The sequence below is a fragment of the Centrocercus urophasianus genome, unplaced genomic scaffold (genome assembly GCF_019232065.1).
Source record: "Centrocercus urophasianus isolate 14NV4802_14NV808 unplaced genomic scaffold, USGS_Curo_1.0 seq_11, whole genome shotgun sequence".
Classification (NCBI taxonomy): Eukaryota; Metazoa; Chordata; class Aves; order Galliformes; family Phasianidae; genus Centrocercus; species Centrocercus urophasianus.
In genome coordinates, this window is record NW_024884253.1 from 68005904 (window position 1) to 68025507 (window position 19604).

Genomic DNA, 19604 nt, shown 5'->3' on the forward strand with positions numbered 1-19604 from the left:
TCCTTAAATAAGAGGGAGCCAGGAGATGAGAGAGATAACAAGGCTGGTAGTACAGGGGCTTGGCAAACAGGGCCTGTCCAACAACAGTGTCCATGCAAGATGAGCAGGGCAGACACAATGATTGGAACCAGGTTCAGCAGAGAGACCAAGTCATCAGGAAAGACTGTAGTGACAAGCAAGTCCAAGGTCTAGCTGAAAAGTTGATCCATAGGCCAGAGTCAGTCTCCATGCTGCTAACCAGTGTTAGACACAGTTCAGGACTGCCAGGCAGGCAGTCCATGTGTCAGAAGGGAGGGAGATAGTCCCAGTGGAGTGTCAGCAACAAACGCTTACTTTCTGACAGGTCTGGGTAGCTGAGGGGCTGGGAGCACTCATGGCCACACAGATGGGACACGCTGGTTAGCTAGGCTCTGCTGCTGGCTGACAGCAAGCTGTCCAGGGAGGTGGTAAAGTCACCATCCCTGGAAGCGTTCAAGAAACATGTAGATGTCATTCTTAGGGACATGGTTTTAAGGGCAATATTGGTGGTAATAGGACTAGATGATCTTAGAGGTCTTCTCCAACCTCAATGATTCTATGATTCTATGATGATGGTGTGGGGAGGTCCCTTCTGAAGCCAACTGGTGCTTCCCATTGTCCGCTCTAGGCCCACTTTATTTTCCTCCAAATTCCTCTGAAAGACACCCAGTGACACAGGCTTCCAACTGCCTGTAACAGTGCCTCCTCTGGAGAAGAGATGGCAGGTGAGGGAAGAGGTAGTAGATATAATAAATAGGTATTATAAAAACCGAATGGAATAAAAGAGATAAAAATAAATTAATGCTCACTATCTTTTTGAAAGATAAGATATCAGAACAAGAGAAGGTGAAAAAAAAGTACAAAGCTTCTTCACACAGTGTGCCTTCATCCTTTGGATACCTTGCCTCAGCGGAGTCTGAGTAAAAAGCATTTATGTGGTTTCATAAAATAACTGGACAGGGAAACTGCAGAGGAAGAACACAATTAAATGCAAAGATTCGACATCTGTCTCTCAGGCTGCTCGAAGCTAAAAGAATATTTGAAGGGATTGACCTCATACTTCCGTGCTCTTGTATCTTCCACAAGGAATTTGCCACTGGAAAGTCTCACAGCCAGGAAATTCAGTTAAGTGGTCTTTTATTCTGATCTGGCTCAGCTGTCCTCATTCATTCTCCTAAAGAAATTCTGTGGTGACATTACCATTTCTCCCAGAACAGCCCCACACTTGCTATTTGAATGTCTGGTGAGTGATTCTCTGTCCTAGGCTGGGTTTTCAACTTTGCAGTCACTCCCTGCCAGGGTGACATCTTTCAGAAGGGTCAAGGAGATAGGAGGGAGCTTTCCTGGTGGGTAGATCAGAGCCCTTAGGGGACAGAAGGTCTCCAGAGACAGAGAGAAGACCAACACTAAACTGCAGCATCTTGGATTGTTTGTTCTTTCTCTTAAAAGGCCACCTGTGAATGCTTTGTCTTCAATATGGTAACGCAGCAGTGGGCAGCAAGAAAATCTTTTAGAAAATAGTTCTTTATTATCTGAGGGAAGCTCAGGAATTTCTCCAACTTTTCTCAGACTTTTGGAGGAAAGGCAGTCTGGTAATGGCAGTCTGATAATGGCAGTTTGCTCCACCTTGCTTAATCAGGAGGAAATTATCTCTCAAGAGCTGTAGTCACATTTAATCGATCTTCAGCATCCCAGGTCTGAAAGTAATCAGGAGAGTAAGAAATGTGCCCTTCAATAAAATGGCCCATTTAGCCCAATGTTTTCCTCCAACAACAGTAGTAATAGATAATGTTTAAAAGCACATGCCTACCCACTTTCTGCAGCCTATTTTCCTAGTAATCTTCCAACATCTAAAAGTCTTGTGTTATGGAAGCTGGAGGGTGAAACCCAGTCCAGTTCTTTAAATATCATAAATTAATTTCATCCCTTTTTTGAACCCACTGATAGCATTGGCCTCTACAGTCTCTCCTGCGGCATCAAGTTCCACACATTCACTCAACACTATGTAAAGAAACACTTCCCTTGTTTGTTCTAATTCCTCTGATACTAAATTCACTGTGTATCCTCTAGATTGTCACGTTGCAGAACTTCTTTGTGAAAGACAGATTCATCTTGTCCATCATCATGATTTTATAAATGTCAGTCATATCTTCTCTCAACTTTACCATCTCTCCAAAAGAAGAAGAGTTTTCCAATAATCCCTCATAAAGCAACTACTCCATGACTGATCTCTGCTGCCCTTCTCTGTACCTTCTGTAATTTCATCATGTCTTTCTTGAAATATAGAGACCAGAACAGTCCCCAGAGCTCAACATCAGATTGCACAGAGATTTTATCTAGAGCTAAAATGGCATCCTCTGTCTAATTTTAGTTACTATTATCAATATGCCCAACATTTCTTGTGGCTGTTGCCAGAAGGGTAGTAAATGTGAATTCCAAGATCTCCTTCCTAATTTGAAACTGCAGATCCGAGTTCTGAGATCAGCATCATGTAAGCATGGGTTAGTTTACTTTCTCTAGATGAGAAATATTTTCTCTAAATGAGAATATAACCTTACTTAGATTTACTAAGTTTTTGATTGCTTAATTTTTTGTTACTATTTATAGTGAAGTTCCTCTGAGAGTTTTCTGCTCAGCCTCTTGGTTTCGTGTGACTCTCCTAAAGTCCCTTGCCATCAGAACAGTATTTCTGCACCCAAAGTAAGTCAGTATCAGCCTTAGACTTGATTTCACTGTTTACTTGCTTCTCCAGTTTATCCATAAACATGCTGAATGAAACTAGTCCCAGCAGCAACCCCTGGGATATGCTCATAGTTCATCCTTCTTCATCCTGAAAAGTACCAAATGTGAACTATCCTTTGCTCATCTTTCATTCCACAAAATGATCTTTCCTCTAACTCTGCAGTAATTTAGTTCCTTTACTTACTCTCAGCGAGGAACTTTGTCAAGGGGGCTTTGGAGGTCTGAATGTATTATCTTGCCTAGCCACATGCATATTAACATCAGTACAGAACCCCACCCTTCCAGAACCCAGCATGGCCAAAATTTCTCTTTACAGAAGCCATATTAACTCTTTCTCAACAGATGGTTTTCACATGCTTGTCAATCTTACTGTTTATTATAGACACCACTGTCTTGCCACAGAAGGAAGTCAGATTCCCCACTTATTTTTCGTAGTGGGAGTTACACTGGCAATCCACAAGGGCTCTGGCACAGATACATTAAGGACAGGTTATGCAGCTTGGCCAGCAGTTCACAGTTTCACATTTAAATTCCTTCATGGCTTTCAGGAAAATGTCATCCAATCATGGTGACTTATAAATATTCAAGATATCTGTTTGGTCTTATTTCAAGAATAAACTGTCTTTTCTGATCAGTCTACCGCAAACATGTCATCAGGAGTTGAAATCTTCACAACAAACAGGGTACTTCATGCTCACTAACAGAAGAAGGAACTGTATCCCAAAGCTTCTCTCCCAGGCATAGATAATAGAAAGGAGCTTGAAAGCTTTCTAAACTCCCTGGGAGAAACATTTGAAGTCTGATGTCTTGGCAACAAATCTACTTCTAAAAAGCAGACTTGTTTTGTCACTTTCCTGAAAGCATGATCAGTAGTGTGGCTGCTGCTGCATCTTCAAGGTTATACTATTCAGGGGCAGAGGCAAACCAAGACCAGCGTGGAAAAATACAACATGTGACACTAGGGGGTGGTATTAAACTAAGTGGAAGTATATAATTTGGTTTCACTTAGCTTCTTTGAAATTCAGTCTCACAAAAGTGATGTGTTGCATCCAAGCCCTTCAAGCATTCATTTATCTGCTTTGGTAACTTCCCAGGACCCACGTGACAGTTTTGTTTGTTGTTGTGGTCCCATGATCCATCTCTGGTATGAGATCAGACAAATACCTCTACACATGAGTGCCTGAACATGTGCAACAAAAAACACACATTTTTTGTTGCACACAACAAAAGAGACACACAAATAAACAAGCAGAATCAAAACAGGAAGAAAAAATTCCTTGTCCTGGACATGTATGAGGGAGTAGGGAATTCAGCTTCAACAACTTTGCTACCACATCCTTCTTTCTCCACAGAAAAAGAAGGCAAAACAGTCTCAGCTGTTTTAATGAGCCTCTGGCTCTTGCTAGCCTGGGTCTGCCTCCGTGTAGGAGCTGTGTACTCTTTCAGTCCTTAGAGATGTATCTGTTTGCACTGTGCATCTGTGTGCCCTCTGACGGATGATCTCCAGGCACGACATATAGGGCACCCAGTGGTTCTCATCCTTAGGGGAGCTCAGATCCAGTTTAATTCATCCAGAGCAGAGATTTCATCAGTCTCTGTGACCACATGAAAACTGAAGCTTCACTCTTGGGAGGCTCAGAGTCCTCCCTCATGAGAAAGTTGGTTTATGACGTTCCAGTTGCTTTTCTCCACAGACACTGAAGCATTCTGGTCAACATGGCCAGCTGTTGGTGAAAAACCAGGACAGTAAATAGATATTTTCCTCCATTAGGAAAGATGCACATCAAAACCTCTTCCATACTAGACATTAAAACTCTTAAAAGCTATCACCTCGTGGAATCTCTGCAGATCTTCACTGTTTCTTCAGTGGATGAAACGACAACAACATTTGTGATGATCTGGCTGGAGTACGAATCAGATGCCTGTATGTAATGTTGCCCAGTGGCTTTCTGCCACAGCTTGGAAAGCTAAAAGCTCTCTAGCTAATGCATTATTTTATTTCAGTGATCTCATGTTTAAAGCATCATTTCCTTAGCCTGAGGCTCTCCCGTGGGGTCAGTAAATTCCACTTTCAAAGAAGGTTTTAATTCCTTGGTGAGTGACAAGCTGGGATGGTGATGTGAGTCCTAATCCCTCTTTTGAATGGTGAATGGAGCTTCTCCTCATTAGTACATCAGACATGCTATCAATGATATCACGGGACTAGCAAGCACCAGTTTGCAACAAGCCAGCTGGACAACAAGAAATGGAAAGGTCTTCTTCCAACTACACCAGCCTGCAGGGCCTCTGCTGGACCCTCCCTCCTCCCCTTCTAGTGGTGAAGCATGAGACAGTGCGCACAGTTTTCTTTTCTCTCCCATGTCTTTTCTCTCCTTCAAACTATCATTCCTCAATTTGCCTGGGAGAGGAAAATTAATACTTAAAATATGTTCCTCTTTATTCATTCCTGCTCTATTTCCTCCTCCTTTGAATTAATTTCTAGCTCCTTGTCGTTCTACTGAAACATCCTAACACGTTCCTTTTCTATCCCCTGCGCTCCCACCACGTGGTATCAGCACAGTGAAACAAATACATTAAGAGATAAGCAAGGGAGGGGAATGGGGGGAAATCAAAGAGACAATTATTTTCCTCATTTTCCCCAGGCTGCTTTTTTTTTTCACTGGTGATTAATTTCCATTATCCCAAAAGCCTTTATGTCTACTTCCCTGCTGTTATCCTGGGTTCAGCACTTCCTGGGAATCTAATTTCTCAGTTTGGAAGACAATATAAAAATGACCTGGCAATAGCCATGAAGTTACATGACAAGGCCATTTTTCTCTTACAGTGCCATTGCTCACAGTGCAATGGAGGAAGACTTGCTATAGTGAGCAGTGTTTGTCTCCTTATTCTTGCCCATTAAGTCAAGGATACCCATGCCTTTTAGGAAGTATCATCACTGTCAGAGAATTTTCATTCTGACAACCCAGTTCTCCTTGTTCTGCCCTACCATCTGCATGCTATCTTTCCCTTACTTTTTTGTTGTGTTTCCACCCCTCTGTGCTCACATTCAATAGATTACTGGCAGGCAAAAAGTCTCTCTCTGCACAGGTAAGAGGCACTCGAACTAGTGAAGGTGTCCTTAAAGGTCAGCCCTGGGTCTGCTTGCCCCTTGTCCACAATGGATCTTTTCCTTCCATTTCAGATGCACGAGCCCTCTCTTCCCACAACTTTTTGAGTTTCAGCAGCCAGCACCACTTCCTGCTCTATTCAGTGCCTGACTCCTGACTCCCACTACCTTTCCACTCCATAGACAGACAGATAGGTAGGGACGGGCCTCAGACATATTTTGGAAAGGCAGAAAAACAGGATTAAGTGAGCTCTAGCCATGTAGTACAAGCCTAGTCCTACCTGGAAGCCCTTTGGTTATCAACAACAATTTTGAGATGACATAACCAGCAAAGACTGCTTAAGCAAAGTGCCCTGCTAACTAAGCTACACAGCTTGTAGCCTGGCTCAGATACAAGGGGAACAAGTTATGGCTTCTTGCAACAGCATTCACAGAGCCAAACACAACAGTTTGCTTTCTGCCTTGGTATTACACAGCGAAGTGGTAACAGCAAGCAATAAATAACATATCTGAAGGGCATTATTACTTTTGGTCTTCTGGCTTTCACTGATTTTAATGATGTGAATTTATAGCTGCATTAGCTATTTATCATATCTGAAAAGGGTTGCAATGGAATAGTGTCATTTTCCCATAGCTAACTTCTACTTAATTTTTAGTTCTTAAACAGGAATCATGATGAGACCTCCAAGTGCTTTACAATGGAGGGAAAAGCCATTTACAGGAAGAGAGAACAAAACATTGCTTGAGCCACACAGCAGAATATTCGCACAGACAAAATAAGACGAGAAGGTCTCATTTTTCTTGCACTGGTCTTTACACTGGGTCCTGCTGGTAGCCCCAGTAATAGTTACTTCTCTCTTTGCTCAAACAAGTCAAAGGAAACCATAATGTTTTGTCTCACTGCTTTTGTTGTTATTTTTAACTGAGGGCAAATGTTTTTTGGTTATCAGGCCACTCATCTGAGGTATTCTGGCAATTTTCTTAATTTTACGTAGAGTCCAGAAAAAAGAATGATTCTTCAAGAAATATTCAACAACTGGCAAGCTCAGCACCTGGTAGAAAAACTGAAGAACAGTTTAATAGTGCAGATAATTTCTGATCCCCTTAGCAAATAATTTTATCATAGCTTTGCCTATGTTTATGGCAAGCTATCAGCCCAGATACAAAACTTCCTCACCAGCTCTAACTATAGCTGAGGCTGGAAGAAAAAGAAATGTATTGCCACAGATGTCACCATCTGCTCCACCATATGAAAAGGGAACTTTGTCTTGGAGCTTTACTAGCCCATTACACTCCCCACTTTCTGAAGTTACGTTTTCTGGTATTTGCTGAGCTTTGATATATTGCAGAGACAAAGAACAGAAACAGGCAAATAAGCAGAATGTGCTGAGGGAGATTTCTAAGGGCATAAAGAGGAGACAGGCACCAAACTCTCATCACTCTTCTCAGGGAGCTCTGCAACAAATTACTCTCTGTGGTGCTACCTTCATTTTTCTTTGTCTTCAGTGAAATTAAGCTAGGTTGTTCTGTGCCCCTGTGACAAGCATTCTTCCCTGAAAAACAGTCCCAAAGCTAAGCTACTCCTCATTGCTTGCAATGAAACACAATGAAATGTCAATAGTTAAAGGAGCAAAGTCCAGCTTGATTACAACCTTTAGTGTGTAGGCAATTACAGTTTGAAATGTATGCCTGTGGATGTGGCCAAAATGAATTACAACAAAGGCATCAGATGGGTTACATCTGAATCTGCTGGTGTAGTCACCTCTTCCCCTCATCCATCAATTTTCTCTGTTGATAGAAAAAAATCATAGAACTGTCTGGATAAGACCTTTGAGGTCACTAGTCCAACGATCAGCCTAACTTATGAAGTCCCATCATTAAACCATGTCCTTTAGTGCCAAGTCCATATATCTCAGTTACCTCCAGAGATGGGGACTTTGGCACTGCCCTGGGAGCATTCCAATGTAAGAGACATGCTGCCTTTGGCTCTTGCTGGTGGCCGAAGTATTGGGCTGTTGCTTGGCTGCAGGGAGACGACATCACCAACAGCTTCCCTTCTCCTCAGGGTCCCAGGGCACAGTGCTGGTACCTGCATGGGACTGCAGTGAGCAGACAGTGGTTACAGCATGCTGGAAGTACAGGAAGACATGGGTTTCATGCTCAGCAGTGGGACCAAGCCGGTTCTATCAACCTGCTCCCCTCTCCTTCCCATGATGCTATATTGGTTCAGCTGGTTGCTCCTCTTAACCCAGGAGCCTCTCTTATCCAGTGCAGTTCTCACTCAGCTTCCTCCCTAGGATCTACTCCGGAGAAGACAAATTTAACCCCCACACCCTGAGTCCCAGCATCAGAATTCCCTGGAGCCAGGTATTGCTGCTGAGTAATGCAAATTCAGCCTGGGAGGGAGAGCTGCTAATCATAATTGTACAGTTGGAACTGTGTAGAGAGCATATTGTTAAAGCAAGTGCACAGTCTTCTGTAATCTACCATGAAGTGTAAATACCATCCTGCTCATAGGCTGGAATATATATATTTATAGTATATAGTATAGTAAATATATATTATATATATAGTATATAGTGTATATATATATATATATATATATATACTATATAATATATATATTTATACTATTTGCACATTAATTTATGTGAGTTTTGGCACTGCTATGTCTGAGAAAGGCAAAGTACTTTTCTATCTCCCATCTGACTACAAGCTGCACACTGAAAGACCATACCTGTTTGGAACCTGGCAGCCATAAAAGCTGAGAAAAGTTGTCAAAATAAAATACTGACTATCAATTTTAGACACCTTGGTATAAAGAAAAAGTAAAGGCTAACAGAGGAATGGAGAAAATAGAGCAGACTTGAAAATTCATCGAACGTCAATTGTTGCCATGAAGATTACACTGGAAGCCCATAAAAGAGTTCTCACTCAATAAACAAAAAAGAAGCAAATGGAGAACTAACAGTGATGTCTGTGTAACATGAAACTGATTGTAAAGATCAGATGTTATCAAAATGTTTGTATCGGAGAACAGAAATGAGGACCCAGAATTTAACTTCTTAGAAAGCAGAGGATCGAGTGATTTAGACCTGAGTTATGTTTTAATATTTTCTTTAACATGAAGGGCTCAATCTTATTTGAGAACAGGAGATTATCAGCAGTGGACAGGATATGGCTTCTTGTTCTTCAGGACACTGATCTTCACCACCTTCACCTAATTTGTCCAGCCCCGTGGTTTTCCTCAGGAAGTTCACTTTAGTTCATTCCATTTCCTTCCTTGTAACACTTTCTCACTGGCCAAAATCCCATTCAGTCAGTGGAAGGTGGGACTAGGATTCTTCTAGGCTCTCTCTTCCTGCAATGTTTAAAAAATAGCTGTAGGTCCCCTGCAGGGAAGGATTCTGCAAGTTTTTCTATATAGCACTGCTTATTCAAGGCTGTTATGAAGTTACTTACAGAAAGCCAAAACTTCTGATGTTCCTGCGTCACTCTCATCCAAGGGAAGGGGAAGAAGGACAGCACCAGCTGACAGTGCTGCTGTTCAAATTTCTCTTCATATGCTGCATCTTTAGAAGGTGGAAATGCATATGAGGGGTTTTACTGGAAAAAAAAAATCACAGAAGGTTACCATTTCATATTCCACATGCACAGTGCCAACAGGAAATCATTCCCAAAATTATTAAATTGGCAAGGCAGACTGTTGGAATTGGATAGATCTACAAAAATACTGTGTTGGCACAAGGACTTCTGTAATATCTTAACCTATATGCCTATATGTCAGTGCTTTCCAGACATAAAGGACATTCTCAAATGCCAGTTTTGTGAATATGTGAATTTTTCAGTAAAGTAAATGTTAATGTTGTCAAAATTATGAATCTTCCATCTCAAGTCCTGTATTTCTACAGCCTTCAGTGATGACAAATATGAATACATGATGAAATGCAACACCTGTCCTAGAGCAAGCCACTCTGAATTCTCTAAGGATGATTAATTTTGACAAAATTCTACTAACAATGCTGCTCACAGTTTCACTATTGCCGTGTCTCCAACAAAATTCAGCAAAGCTTAGCCCAGTTCTCAGGGACATCTGCTCGTTCACATTAAAAAAAGCACAACCCTGCAATCTGACATGGCCAGCTGAAAAACATATTGGGAGGGAATTCTTCCATGAAACATACTGGGAGGGCATTAATAAAGGAAATTGAGAGCTGTTTTATTTAAAATCCATGCTAGGCAGTGGTTGTAGGGTGTTCGATCTCATCATCTCTGTCTGTTCTCATAGCAACCCCAATAAACTGGGCAGGAATCCACAGGTTCTCACTTTATAAGCTTTCTGAGCCAGATGCCCAAGTCACCTTCTGGGAAGGTTCACACATCATTATCTCCAGGTTTCAGCAGAGCTGCATGGGATGTGGCTGCCCCAGGGAAAGGAGGCGTCTGCCATCCCTCCCTGCCACCATTTTCTCCTGGGTGTGCTGAGGGAGGTGCCCAAGAGGAAGGTAACTGCACGTGGGAGCTGCCAGGCATGTCTGGTAGAGGAACTGGGGGAAAAGGAATACTGGGGGGCAATGGAGATGCACATCTGGGGGAATACTCCATGAAAGCTGAAGAAGCCCCTTGGATTTCACTGAAGGTAAATTTGGCCGTGCTTAGCACGGCATCTGCATCTATTTCCCCAGCGTCAAAGATGCAGGCAAAGTCTCACTAAACGAATACACTGAGAAGGAAAAAGGGAAGAAAAGAGGAGCTGAAACACAGTTATATTTTTCTCACAGCTAGTCTATCATAAGGGCTGTATTGTGGGATCTACGTGTTACCCATACTGATACCTGATTCAATCACAGTGGAGAGAAATCTGATGGCACTAGAAGGACTTAAGGAGGTGAGGATTTATGTTGAGGAACGCTGTGTTAAACTCAACTCTGATTAAGGAAGAAGGAGAGCAACGGCTTGAGATCATCTGAGATGACAGAGGATTTGCATCAAGTTGATTATGAAATGATGCAATGTACTTTCCTGGGGGGATGGAACAAGGAAGGATCAGCATCAGAAGCTGAGCTGGCAAGGGGGCTTTTTATGAAGATAATGAAAAGGAGGAAGCAATGGAGGACAGTGGTGCTTTGTGGAAGAGATTTGTTAAATGTCACAGGATCCTGATGTGGAGGACAGGCAGATAGTGTAGCAAGAGATCACTGCAGCTGCATCCATATGTCTGCAAGTGTTTCAGAATCAAGAAGTAGGCATATAGAGGGGGAGACAGTAGCACGCATTTGGGACAGGAGAACAACGAGCCCTGTAGAAAGGCTGAGGCTTCAGGATAGCTTACTGCTGTCTAGTCTACAGAGAACTAGTAATAAAAGTATCTGTATAGGCCGTGAAAATGGGAAAGGCAAAGGGAAAGTGCTAGCTATCATCTGGAAGAACTAATCCCACAAAATCTGGTAAAGATTGAAGTGTCCAGAACCCTGTTGAGTTCATTATTTACAAAATAAGTCAACGTTAGCCATATCCTGGAAGAAGATGTAAGAAGGGGAAAGATAAATTAGAACAAGTAGATGTGGGCAGGTTTGTAGCTCACTTGAGGTGCTGAGGCAGCTTCTCCAAAACATTGGTCATTATGTCTTTGCAAGGCATTTCCATAGAAGAAAGGGAGACCCTACCAAATTTTAAAGCTATTCAGGCTAGCTGTAATACCCAAAAATTGTTAAAATAGATTATCCTGAATTCAGTTGATTGACACAGGGTACGTAATAAGATGCTAAAGGAATTAACAAGGTGGCAGCCAAGATGAAACCCTGCCCTTGAGCCTTACTTCCACTAGAGCACTGTCTGGAAATGCAGGAAGAAAGATTCAGAGTCTTCACTCACTTGCCCATTGTTGTTTTTTTTTTTGTTTTTCTATGTTCTACATATGGCTGATGACAGTCTTCTGTTCTTACTTAGTTCTTATTTCTCTTCTGTTTCCCATCCTTTCAAAGTCTCTTTGTGCCCTACCATCTATACCCTTTTCAGTTCCTTCTTTGCTTGATCTGCATATTCCTCTAGTCTCCTCACATTTCTCTTATGCTTCAGCCATATTTCCCAACCTTCTGTAGCCCCTTCTCATTCTGTAGATATTTCCTCCCATCATTCTGTTCCCTTTCTCTCTTTGTAGAGCTTTCTCAGGCTCAATTTTCATGAGTTCTGAACATAACATTTTTTTCAACAAAACGTCCCAGCCTTTTCCAACAGAAGTCCCTACTCTGCCCTATAAATAAACTCCTACCCTGATATTGGTTCACTCTGTGTGGATGAAAGAAAAGAAGCATGCATCCCCATTTTCAAAGGTATAAAAAAAAAAAAGTAACTATCTATGGATAATGTGGCTATTTAAACTCAAATAGATCATCTTTGTAGGCGCTTTCCCTCTCTGATGTCACATGTCTCACAGCCCAACAACTTTAAACACAGTTTGAATGAGAGCATTATCTGAGTGGACACAGGGTTTCAATAATTTTTTATTACACTGATAGGAATATAAGAAAGGGAATCCTTCAGATTCTAGAAAACATCCCACATCATATTAGAATAATTCTAAGGTACACGAAGTTGAATTTAAAAAATTTTTACAGTTACAACTTCCAGCATTTGTAAGAAAATGTATATATCCACATAGAAAATAAGTACATACAAGTAATGCTATTGTAAAAGGTATTTGAAAGTATTCTGATGATTTTAAGAGCATTTTAATCAATATAATCTTTATTATTTTCTAATTTCATAAGCCAGTGTTTTGTTTTATGGGCACTTGATTCCTTCTACATGTATTTATTCAGCCAGTTGATCATATCCCTTCTTCCTTCCTCAATGTAAGGTTTATCCTGAGGATTGATGCTTTCTTTTTTGCGGTGCACAAAACCATGAGTCTGTCCAGGGTAAATTTTAACTTCATAATCAACTTTAGTGTTTTCTTTAAGCTTCTGTTCCAGCTCTTTAACCTGTAACAGAAAACGTACCATCTTGGCTGAACATCCCCTCCTCCATGTTTTTAAGTTCTGCTTTTTTTTTTTTTTCTCTCCAGAAGTATAAAAGCATGCAACTGTACAAAACTGCATAAGGTGTATAAGTTACTCTAGTAATACCTCTAAAGACAGAAGCACTTACAGCTCATTGTCACAAGAAGGATAACATGAAGTCATTGCTACAAGTAACTTTCGATAGGCTCCAAGAAATAAAACCTGGCAATATTTTGAATCCATTTGAAATGGAGGGAGAAGAACAGATGCAAAACTGACAGATCAAAGTTACTGGGATTTTTGCCAGGAAAACACCACTCAAAGAAAACACACCCTCCTGTTTGCTCCCCTTTCTAGATTATCTTTTTCTCCAGACATTCTCCACCCTTGCTCCCCAGGAAGACTTTTGACAAGTGTACCAGAAAGCAGAAGCTCTGCAGGACAAGCAGCCCGCACATAAAGTGCCCATATTTTGCAACAGAATCAGAAAACATTTTTAGTGTCACTGTAAAACTTTTTGGGTTAAAGACAAGCAACATAAATTTGTGTAGAACTGTAGTAAAGAGGGGGAAAAAAATGCAAATTGGAATAGGCTCCCCAGGGAGGTGGTTGAGTCACCATCCCTGAATGTGTTTAAAAACCATTTGGACGTGATGCTCAGGGACATGATTTGGCAAAAGGTTGTTAGAGTTTGGGTGGTATGGTTAGGTTGTGGTTGGACTTGATGATCTTCAAGTCTTTTCCAACCTCAGCAATTCTACGATTCTAAATTCATCTTCTGGTTTCTCTTAAGTAAATACCAATTTACAAAACAAGAACAAAAAGCATGGAGACAAATATCTTCAACGGGAAACTCACTTGCTCCAGAGGGATGACTTCATCTTTTTCAGCAAAAATGAAGAGCGTTGGGTGAAGAAAACTGCTTTTGTCATCAAATAATTTGATCACTCCTATGGGAAAAGGAAAGGCATATGAAGTGACTAATGCTAGTTAAAGAGGTTAAACCACTGCTAAAGCTATCCAGTCAAAATAAAAGACATTACAATAAGTTACAGCTGATCGGATTATAAAGGAATTAAACACACTTTGTTTGAAAGTCCCTTTTATTTTGAGAAGTTCCCGTGTTTTGGGTTGCTGTTAAAGACAGAAAGACCAGTTCTGTTTGAGAAATTCAGGGAAGATCATTACTCAATTAAAGTAGTCAAACTAATGGTATTTTGTGATCATATCACCTTCTTTAGTAAGCTGTCACACTGAGTTTTGTCACAGGAGCGCTCCTACAGGACAGCTTCCTGCTCTGGTTGTGCCTTCCCACAACACAACAGCCATCTGACTCTTACCATAAAGAGACACTCCTGTCCTTAGATGAGGATTTTTCAGCATCAGGTGTTGTACTGCTATTCCACCCCAGCAGAACCCAACTACACCAATGCTCTTTGCATCACAGTGTTTCTTTAGATACTTCATGACAACATCAACTTCTCTAAGAAACATAAAAAAAAGAGAATTAAGGCTTGAGCTCTGCTCCCCTGGCTTCCCTGATGGCTACTGCTACTGCCCAGAGGCAGCTGGGCATCCACTTCCCATGGGAGGGGCTAGTGACTGCCTTTCTCTTGCTTGTGCTTTTTCTCCTTTCCTTCACTTAATAAACTGCCCACAAGCTTCCTCAGATATTTCCCTCCTATTCTGTTTGTTGTACTGCCTAGGAGCAAATGCATGAGTTCTTGTGCTGTCTGAGGTCCCACAGCGGTAAAATTACTCATTTCTGAATTATAGGACAACCTGTAGGTGAGAAACCCAAGAAGAAAATACCCAAGGAGAAAACACGCAAATTCACTCTTCCCAGATCACTGTAAGTAGAACCTGAGGGGATTTTACATATAGCATGCCAATTAATTTCACAAGTGGCAATATTTGTCCTATAGCATAACATAAATAAAATATAACACAGTTAAGAGATATCAGATGAAAGTTTAAGAAATATGACTAGAGAATGGCAAAGTAGTATGCTCAATATCCTTTCAGCACTGAGGTGCCCAAAACTGAACACAGTACTTGAGGTGAAGCCTCACCAGTGCTGAGTACAGCAGCAGGATTCCTTCCCTAGTCCTGCTCACCACACCATTCCAGATACAAGCCAGGATGCCATTAGCCTTCTTGGCCACCTGGGCACACTTCTGGTTCATATTCAGCCAACTGTCCATCAGTACACCAAGTCTGACAGGAAGCAGAACTAATGAATTCAATTTTGTTAGGTGACTACACCTTGCCTGAAGCCCATGGAAGTTGTGCTTGCCTGTAGGAACTGCAACCAAATGGAAGTAGAACAAGCCCCCCAGCTTTGGGTTATTCTTTTGAGTCATTAATCTTCCTTCTACTCTCAGTACAATGAAATAATGGTCACTTTTACTCTTGCTCTCCAAAAAGCACCCCTCAGATAACCGTAAATTCAACACTTGAACTGCATGAAATTTTTGTTTCTGGACATCCAGCTGTATTTGACACAATAATTTAAGACCTAATCCTGCATCTTTACTGAGGCAAAAATTCCTATGAAATAAGCACATCCACATGTGGAACAATGAACAACTGTTGTACTTGTCTATTTTGCTGGGATCTCGGAATTTCACCCATTCATAGAAGATAGCCGGGTCATACGAAGGTTTCCACGGTTCTTGTCCCACAAAAAAGTCTGGCAGGATGGCTCTGTAGGAAAAATAAAAACAGTTTATGCTCATGACATAACACTAAAAAGGGATTAAAAGGAAGTCTGTGTGTGCTACAGCAAGTTTGGTTTCTTGAATACACGTAGAATTTAATCTCCATCAAAACATTACACAAGCAACCTCCATTGTTTTTCTGTCTAAGAAGCACAGACAGCCTAACTTGCCCTGCTAAATAATAATTTTGCCCTGCTAAAATCCATTAACTAATTTGACACATTTTAAATTGCAATTGGAAGTCCTTAGTGGCCTCCTATCAAAATAGAAGAAAAAAAAAAAAAAAAAAAAGAGCGAGCGCCTATAATTTACAGGGTTCATTCATTAGGGCTAGAAGGAATGATAATGCAATAACACAGAGAAGAGGATATCCAGGATGCTTTCACATATCTGAGACCTTGTTTCTTTGTCTGGTACAAGCTTGTACACTTCGTTTCCATAGAATTACTTTCAGCTTCCCTGAAATTTTTTGCCAAAACAGCAAACATGCAAGCATGCTATGAAGCAGGATGTGTCAGGCTCACAGAAGCATTTCAGTCACCCAGTCAAAGATTCAAAATAAGGCTTTTCTTGGTTCTTTTTACCCCTCCCCTCCTTCCTCCCCTTCTTTTCAGTACTTGCATACTGCCTCAATATGGTAGGACTGCTCAACAACATTCTTACAGTGCTTTAGCAAACAGGAGATTCATTAATTGAAACCTATGAAATTGCTTATATTTCTATGGCTTATAAAGAAAAGGAAGTGGAAACGCAACCTGACTTTCTCATTAAAAAGACACTTTGCAAAGTGTAGGATTTCTTACACGTATCCATTGGTTGTTAGCATATCGGCTATGTATCTCGTGTTTGGGAGCTCCCATCCAAATACGTCATGAATCACAATCACAGCTTTGTCTGTGCTGGTGGAGGGTTTGGAGACATAGGCCTTGATGTGCTCCACTTGTACTTCCTGCCCACGGCCGCCATAATCAAATCTGTCTCCAATGTCACATGGACAGGGCCTTAACTCGTTCGCCATCTGGAATGCCACCCAGGAAAAACAGAACACTCAGGGGTGAATATCACAGCACGCTGAAAAAGACCAAATACAGTGGTGTCACAGACTGGTGAACTTTTTAATCCCTTCACTGACATTGTGAACAAACCCACTGCTGTCTGATCAAAAATAATAAATACATGGGTCAATCAGCAAATTGGGTTATTTTTCATAATAATAATATCATTAGAGCTGCTTATGTTATCAGTTCTTCCACAGGGATCTGGTACATAGCTTGAACTTGTGCACCCTACAATAATAAAGGGCAACCAGGCAGGCAACCGTCACAAATAATTAAAATAGGGATAAAGCCAAATCTTTTACCCTTCATCATATGGATGTGTAACACTCTATCATAGACTGTAAAGGCTTAATACAGGGCTTAGGATCAAAAAAAGTAAAAGGAATTAAAACAACTAGCATATTAAAAACAATTAGATTTATATTACATGCAGTATTTTCCTCTAGAAAAGTTGATTTTCTATGGCAGACCTTTTCAGTGTCAAGAAATCCTCTCTCTGCAGATTTTGAAGAAGGAAACTTAAGGGGTTTGCAAATAAAAATATACTCAGTGGTAACCAGAGTGCATAAACATATTTAGTTAATATTAAAAGGAATTAGTTTTAACTCCAAGATAGGAAAAAAACCTGAATGTAAGTGTATAATCAAGATGTTATAATTACAATATAAATGTATAATCAATAGATATCAAGATGTTATAATTACAATATAATCAAGAGAATTAGGCAAAGTAAACAACGATCACAAAAAAGAATTAGTGGAAGAGCTTACCCTTCGGCTGAGCTCACCAGAAGACACCAAGAGGGGTGATCTCCAGAAGAGATCCTTCCCCTCTGGTAGCCAGCTCTTAAATAGGTCTAGGAGGGATGGAGCCAGGCTCCACCCCTTCTGGCAGCACAGCTGAATTGCCTTCACCTGTGCTCCTCTGGCTGACTCGTGGCTCGCCTCAGGTGATCAATCAGAGGTTCAGGCCGTGACTCAGCAGTTCCCATACAGTAAGGAAAAATTCCTGAAATTGAGTCAAATATTTTACAAACAAAGGAACAATAAGGGTATGGTTAAATTTTTACCATTAAATTTTTACTAGCTATTGCTTAAACGAAAAAAAACTAGTAATTCACAAAGGTCAAAAAACACCAACAGGAATTAACAGTGTTTGTGTAGCTTCTTTTCACCATAAGTTAATGACTTTATGACACTGATCTTAGTCCAACCACCTGGGTGAACTGACTCCAGATTGCTACGAAATGACTCACATAAGTTGCCTTAATATGTGAAGATCATCTCAAAATTGTTCAAGATTTTTGAGAGAATGTAGATTAAGCTTTGCCTGAACTCTTCCCGTACAAACTGCAAAGCCTGGGAGCACTGTGTAAGAAAAAAAACTGCTTGGTATACAAACAAGAACGGTTCATCCTGACTGTGCCAAATACACTCACAGAGAGAAATGGGAGAAAGCAGGTTACAGACCTCTCTCTGAACTAGGGTGACTTCAATCGTAGTGGCATGAATGGGATGGCTACCAACAGCCAACCAACTTTACAGCCAGATCTGCAGTGGTCCAGAATATTCAGAAATCCAATGATCTCAGATGAGTTAGCACATCTCACAAGATCTCACTAGCTGTACACTATTTGAAAGGTGCATTACCCTCAGCAAACATGCGTGCAAGTCTAAGCCACACCCCCCTAGAGGTTTCTGACGTTCCCCCCCCCCCCCCCTCCCCCATGCTGTATTCTCATATGTATATATGAAACCTAATTTAAAATAAGTTTGCCTGGAAAAAAAATGAATTAATAGACAGGTTTATAAACCAAAATACAGTATAAACATATAATAGAAGAAGTTGATAAGTATTTTCCCTTCCACAAACTGTTTCTGTTTTATTAAACTAAAATCAGAAAGCAAAACCAGATCAATTGAATAGTAAAGAAGCACATTTTGGAACTTCAAAAAAGTTTCAGAAAAATGCAAGTGCTATGCCCTACAGTTACGTGTATCCTGAAAGGCTTTAATCACGTACATTTTTAATGAAGTTGTCTGATAGATTTAATGTAGCATATTAAATGTAAAATATTAAATATTTAAGGGTTCAGATGCAGGTAGAAGAGCTCCTAGCTCAAGGCTGTGCAGTGCTGTGGAGGCTCCTATGATGCATCAGCCACATAGGCCTGCAAGCTTTGTAACACTGATCCGTTTGGATTATGTTTCTACACTTGCTCCAATAGGTGCTATATACAAGTATTTTCTTTTTGCATTTCTAGGATGCTATTGAAACTTTTCTCCAAAACAAATCCCCCTGCTTTATAGTCAACAGAGGCAGTTTGGGAGGAGCTGTGAGCCCACCGCCATCACTGTGCTCTTTCTCATTCCCCATCCCCACTTCCAAGCACTTGAGCACTTCAAGACCAAACAGCAACTTCAGCTGTCAACAACCTGAACCTACAACTAGAAAAATATAAAGGTAGTGCTGCACAGCTTTCTTCTGCTTTCAAGAGGCTGTCCTGATTCTGAACAGTCTTCATCACCTTGAAAAGGAAAGCAAAGCCCTTCTGAACCACTATCTGGAACAGTTAGGGAAGAAGTAGCACCCTGGTGGCCTTTCAGTGAGCATGAACTCTGTACAAAGGCACATGGATAACGTGCAGTTTCCCCAGACACGTTAAGTCTTCCCTCAGTGTGCACTTGCTTTATGATTCTCACAAGGTAAAACAGTGAAAATTAAAGAAATAAACAACTAGCCACGCCTACCTGTAGCACAACCAAGGTACGAGGTGGCAGAGCCAAACTGCAGCGCGCAGCAGGGACGGCAGGCACTGGACAGGAGCGTGGAGAAAGTGCTAACTCAGAGTGCAGGGAGTGAGAACCAAGATCAGGTTTCTTCAGACAGGAGTTACGTCAGTCACTGCCCTTATCTGCACATAGCACCAACAGTCAAATTTCACTTTTTTTAAGGCTTT

The 19604-nt window shown here is 41.0% G+C and overlaps 1 protein-coding gene across 3 annotated transcripts; it reads right to left on the minus strand.

Moving 5' to 3' along the window:
* Positions 1–12341: 12341 nt before the first annotated feature.
* Positions 12342–19479, minus strand: CMBL (carboxymethylenebutenolidase homolog). Of its 3 annotated transcripts, none has more exons than XM_042808615.1 (6): positions 19396–19479; positions 16391–16658; positions 15466–15573; positions 14208–14350; positions 13726–13817; positions 12342–12849 (listed from the first exon to the last, which is right to left on the minus strand). In XM_042808615.1, the coding sequence occupies exons 2-6, from the start codon at positions 16603–16605 to the stop codon at positions 12670–12672; spliced, it is 738 nt and encodes a 245-aa protein (XP_042664549.1). In that variant the 5' UTR covers positions 16606–16658; positions 19396–19479; the 3' UTR covers positions 12342–12669. The 3 variants fall into 3 exon arrangements, with proteins under 3 accessions (XP_042664549.1, XP_042664550.1, XP_042664551.1); XM_042808616.1 differs by lacking the exon at positions 19396–19479 and adding an exon at positions 17416–17457; XM_042808617.1 differs by lacking the exon at positions 19396–19479 and adding an exon at positions 17416–17450 and having other exon boundaries at positions 16391–16605.
* Positions 19480–19604: the final 125 nt, after the last annotated feature.

Coding starts and splice junctions, on each gene's coding strand:
- CMBL (XM_042808615.1), bottom strand. CDS start 16,605: ATGGCGAACGAGTTAAGGCCCTGTCCATGTGACATTGGAGACAGATTT. Junction 14,351..15,465: donor GATCCCAGCAAAATAGACAA/GTACAACAGTTG, acceptor TATGTTTCTTAG/AGAAGTTGATGTTGTCATGA. Junction 12,850..13,725: donor AAGTCATCCCTCTGGAGCAA/GTGAGTTTCCCG, acceptor TTTCTGTTACAG/GTTAAAGAGCTGGAACAGAA.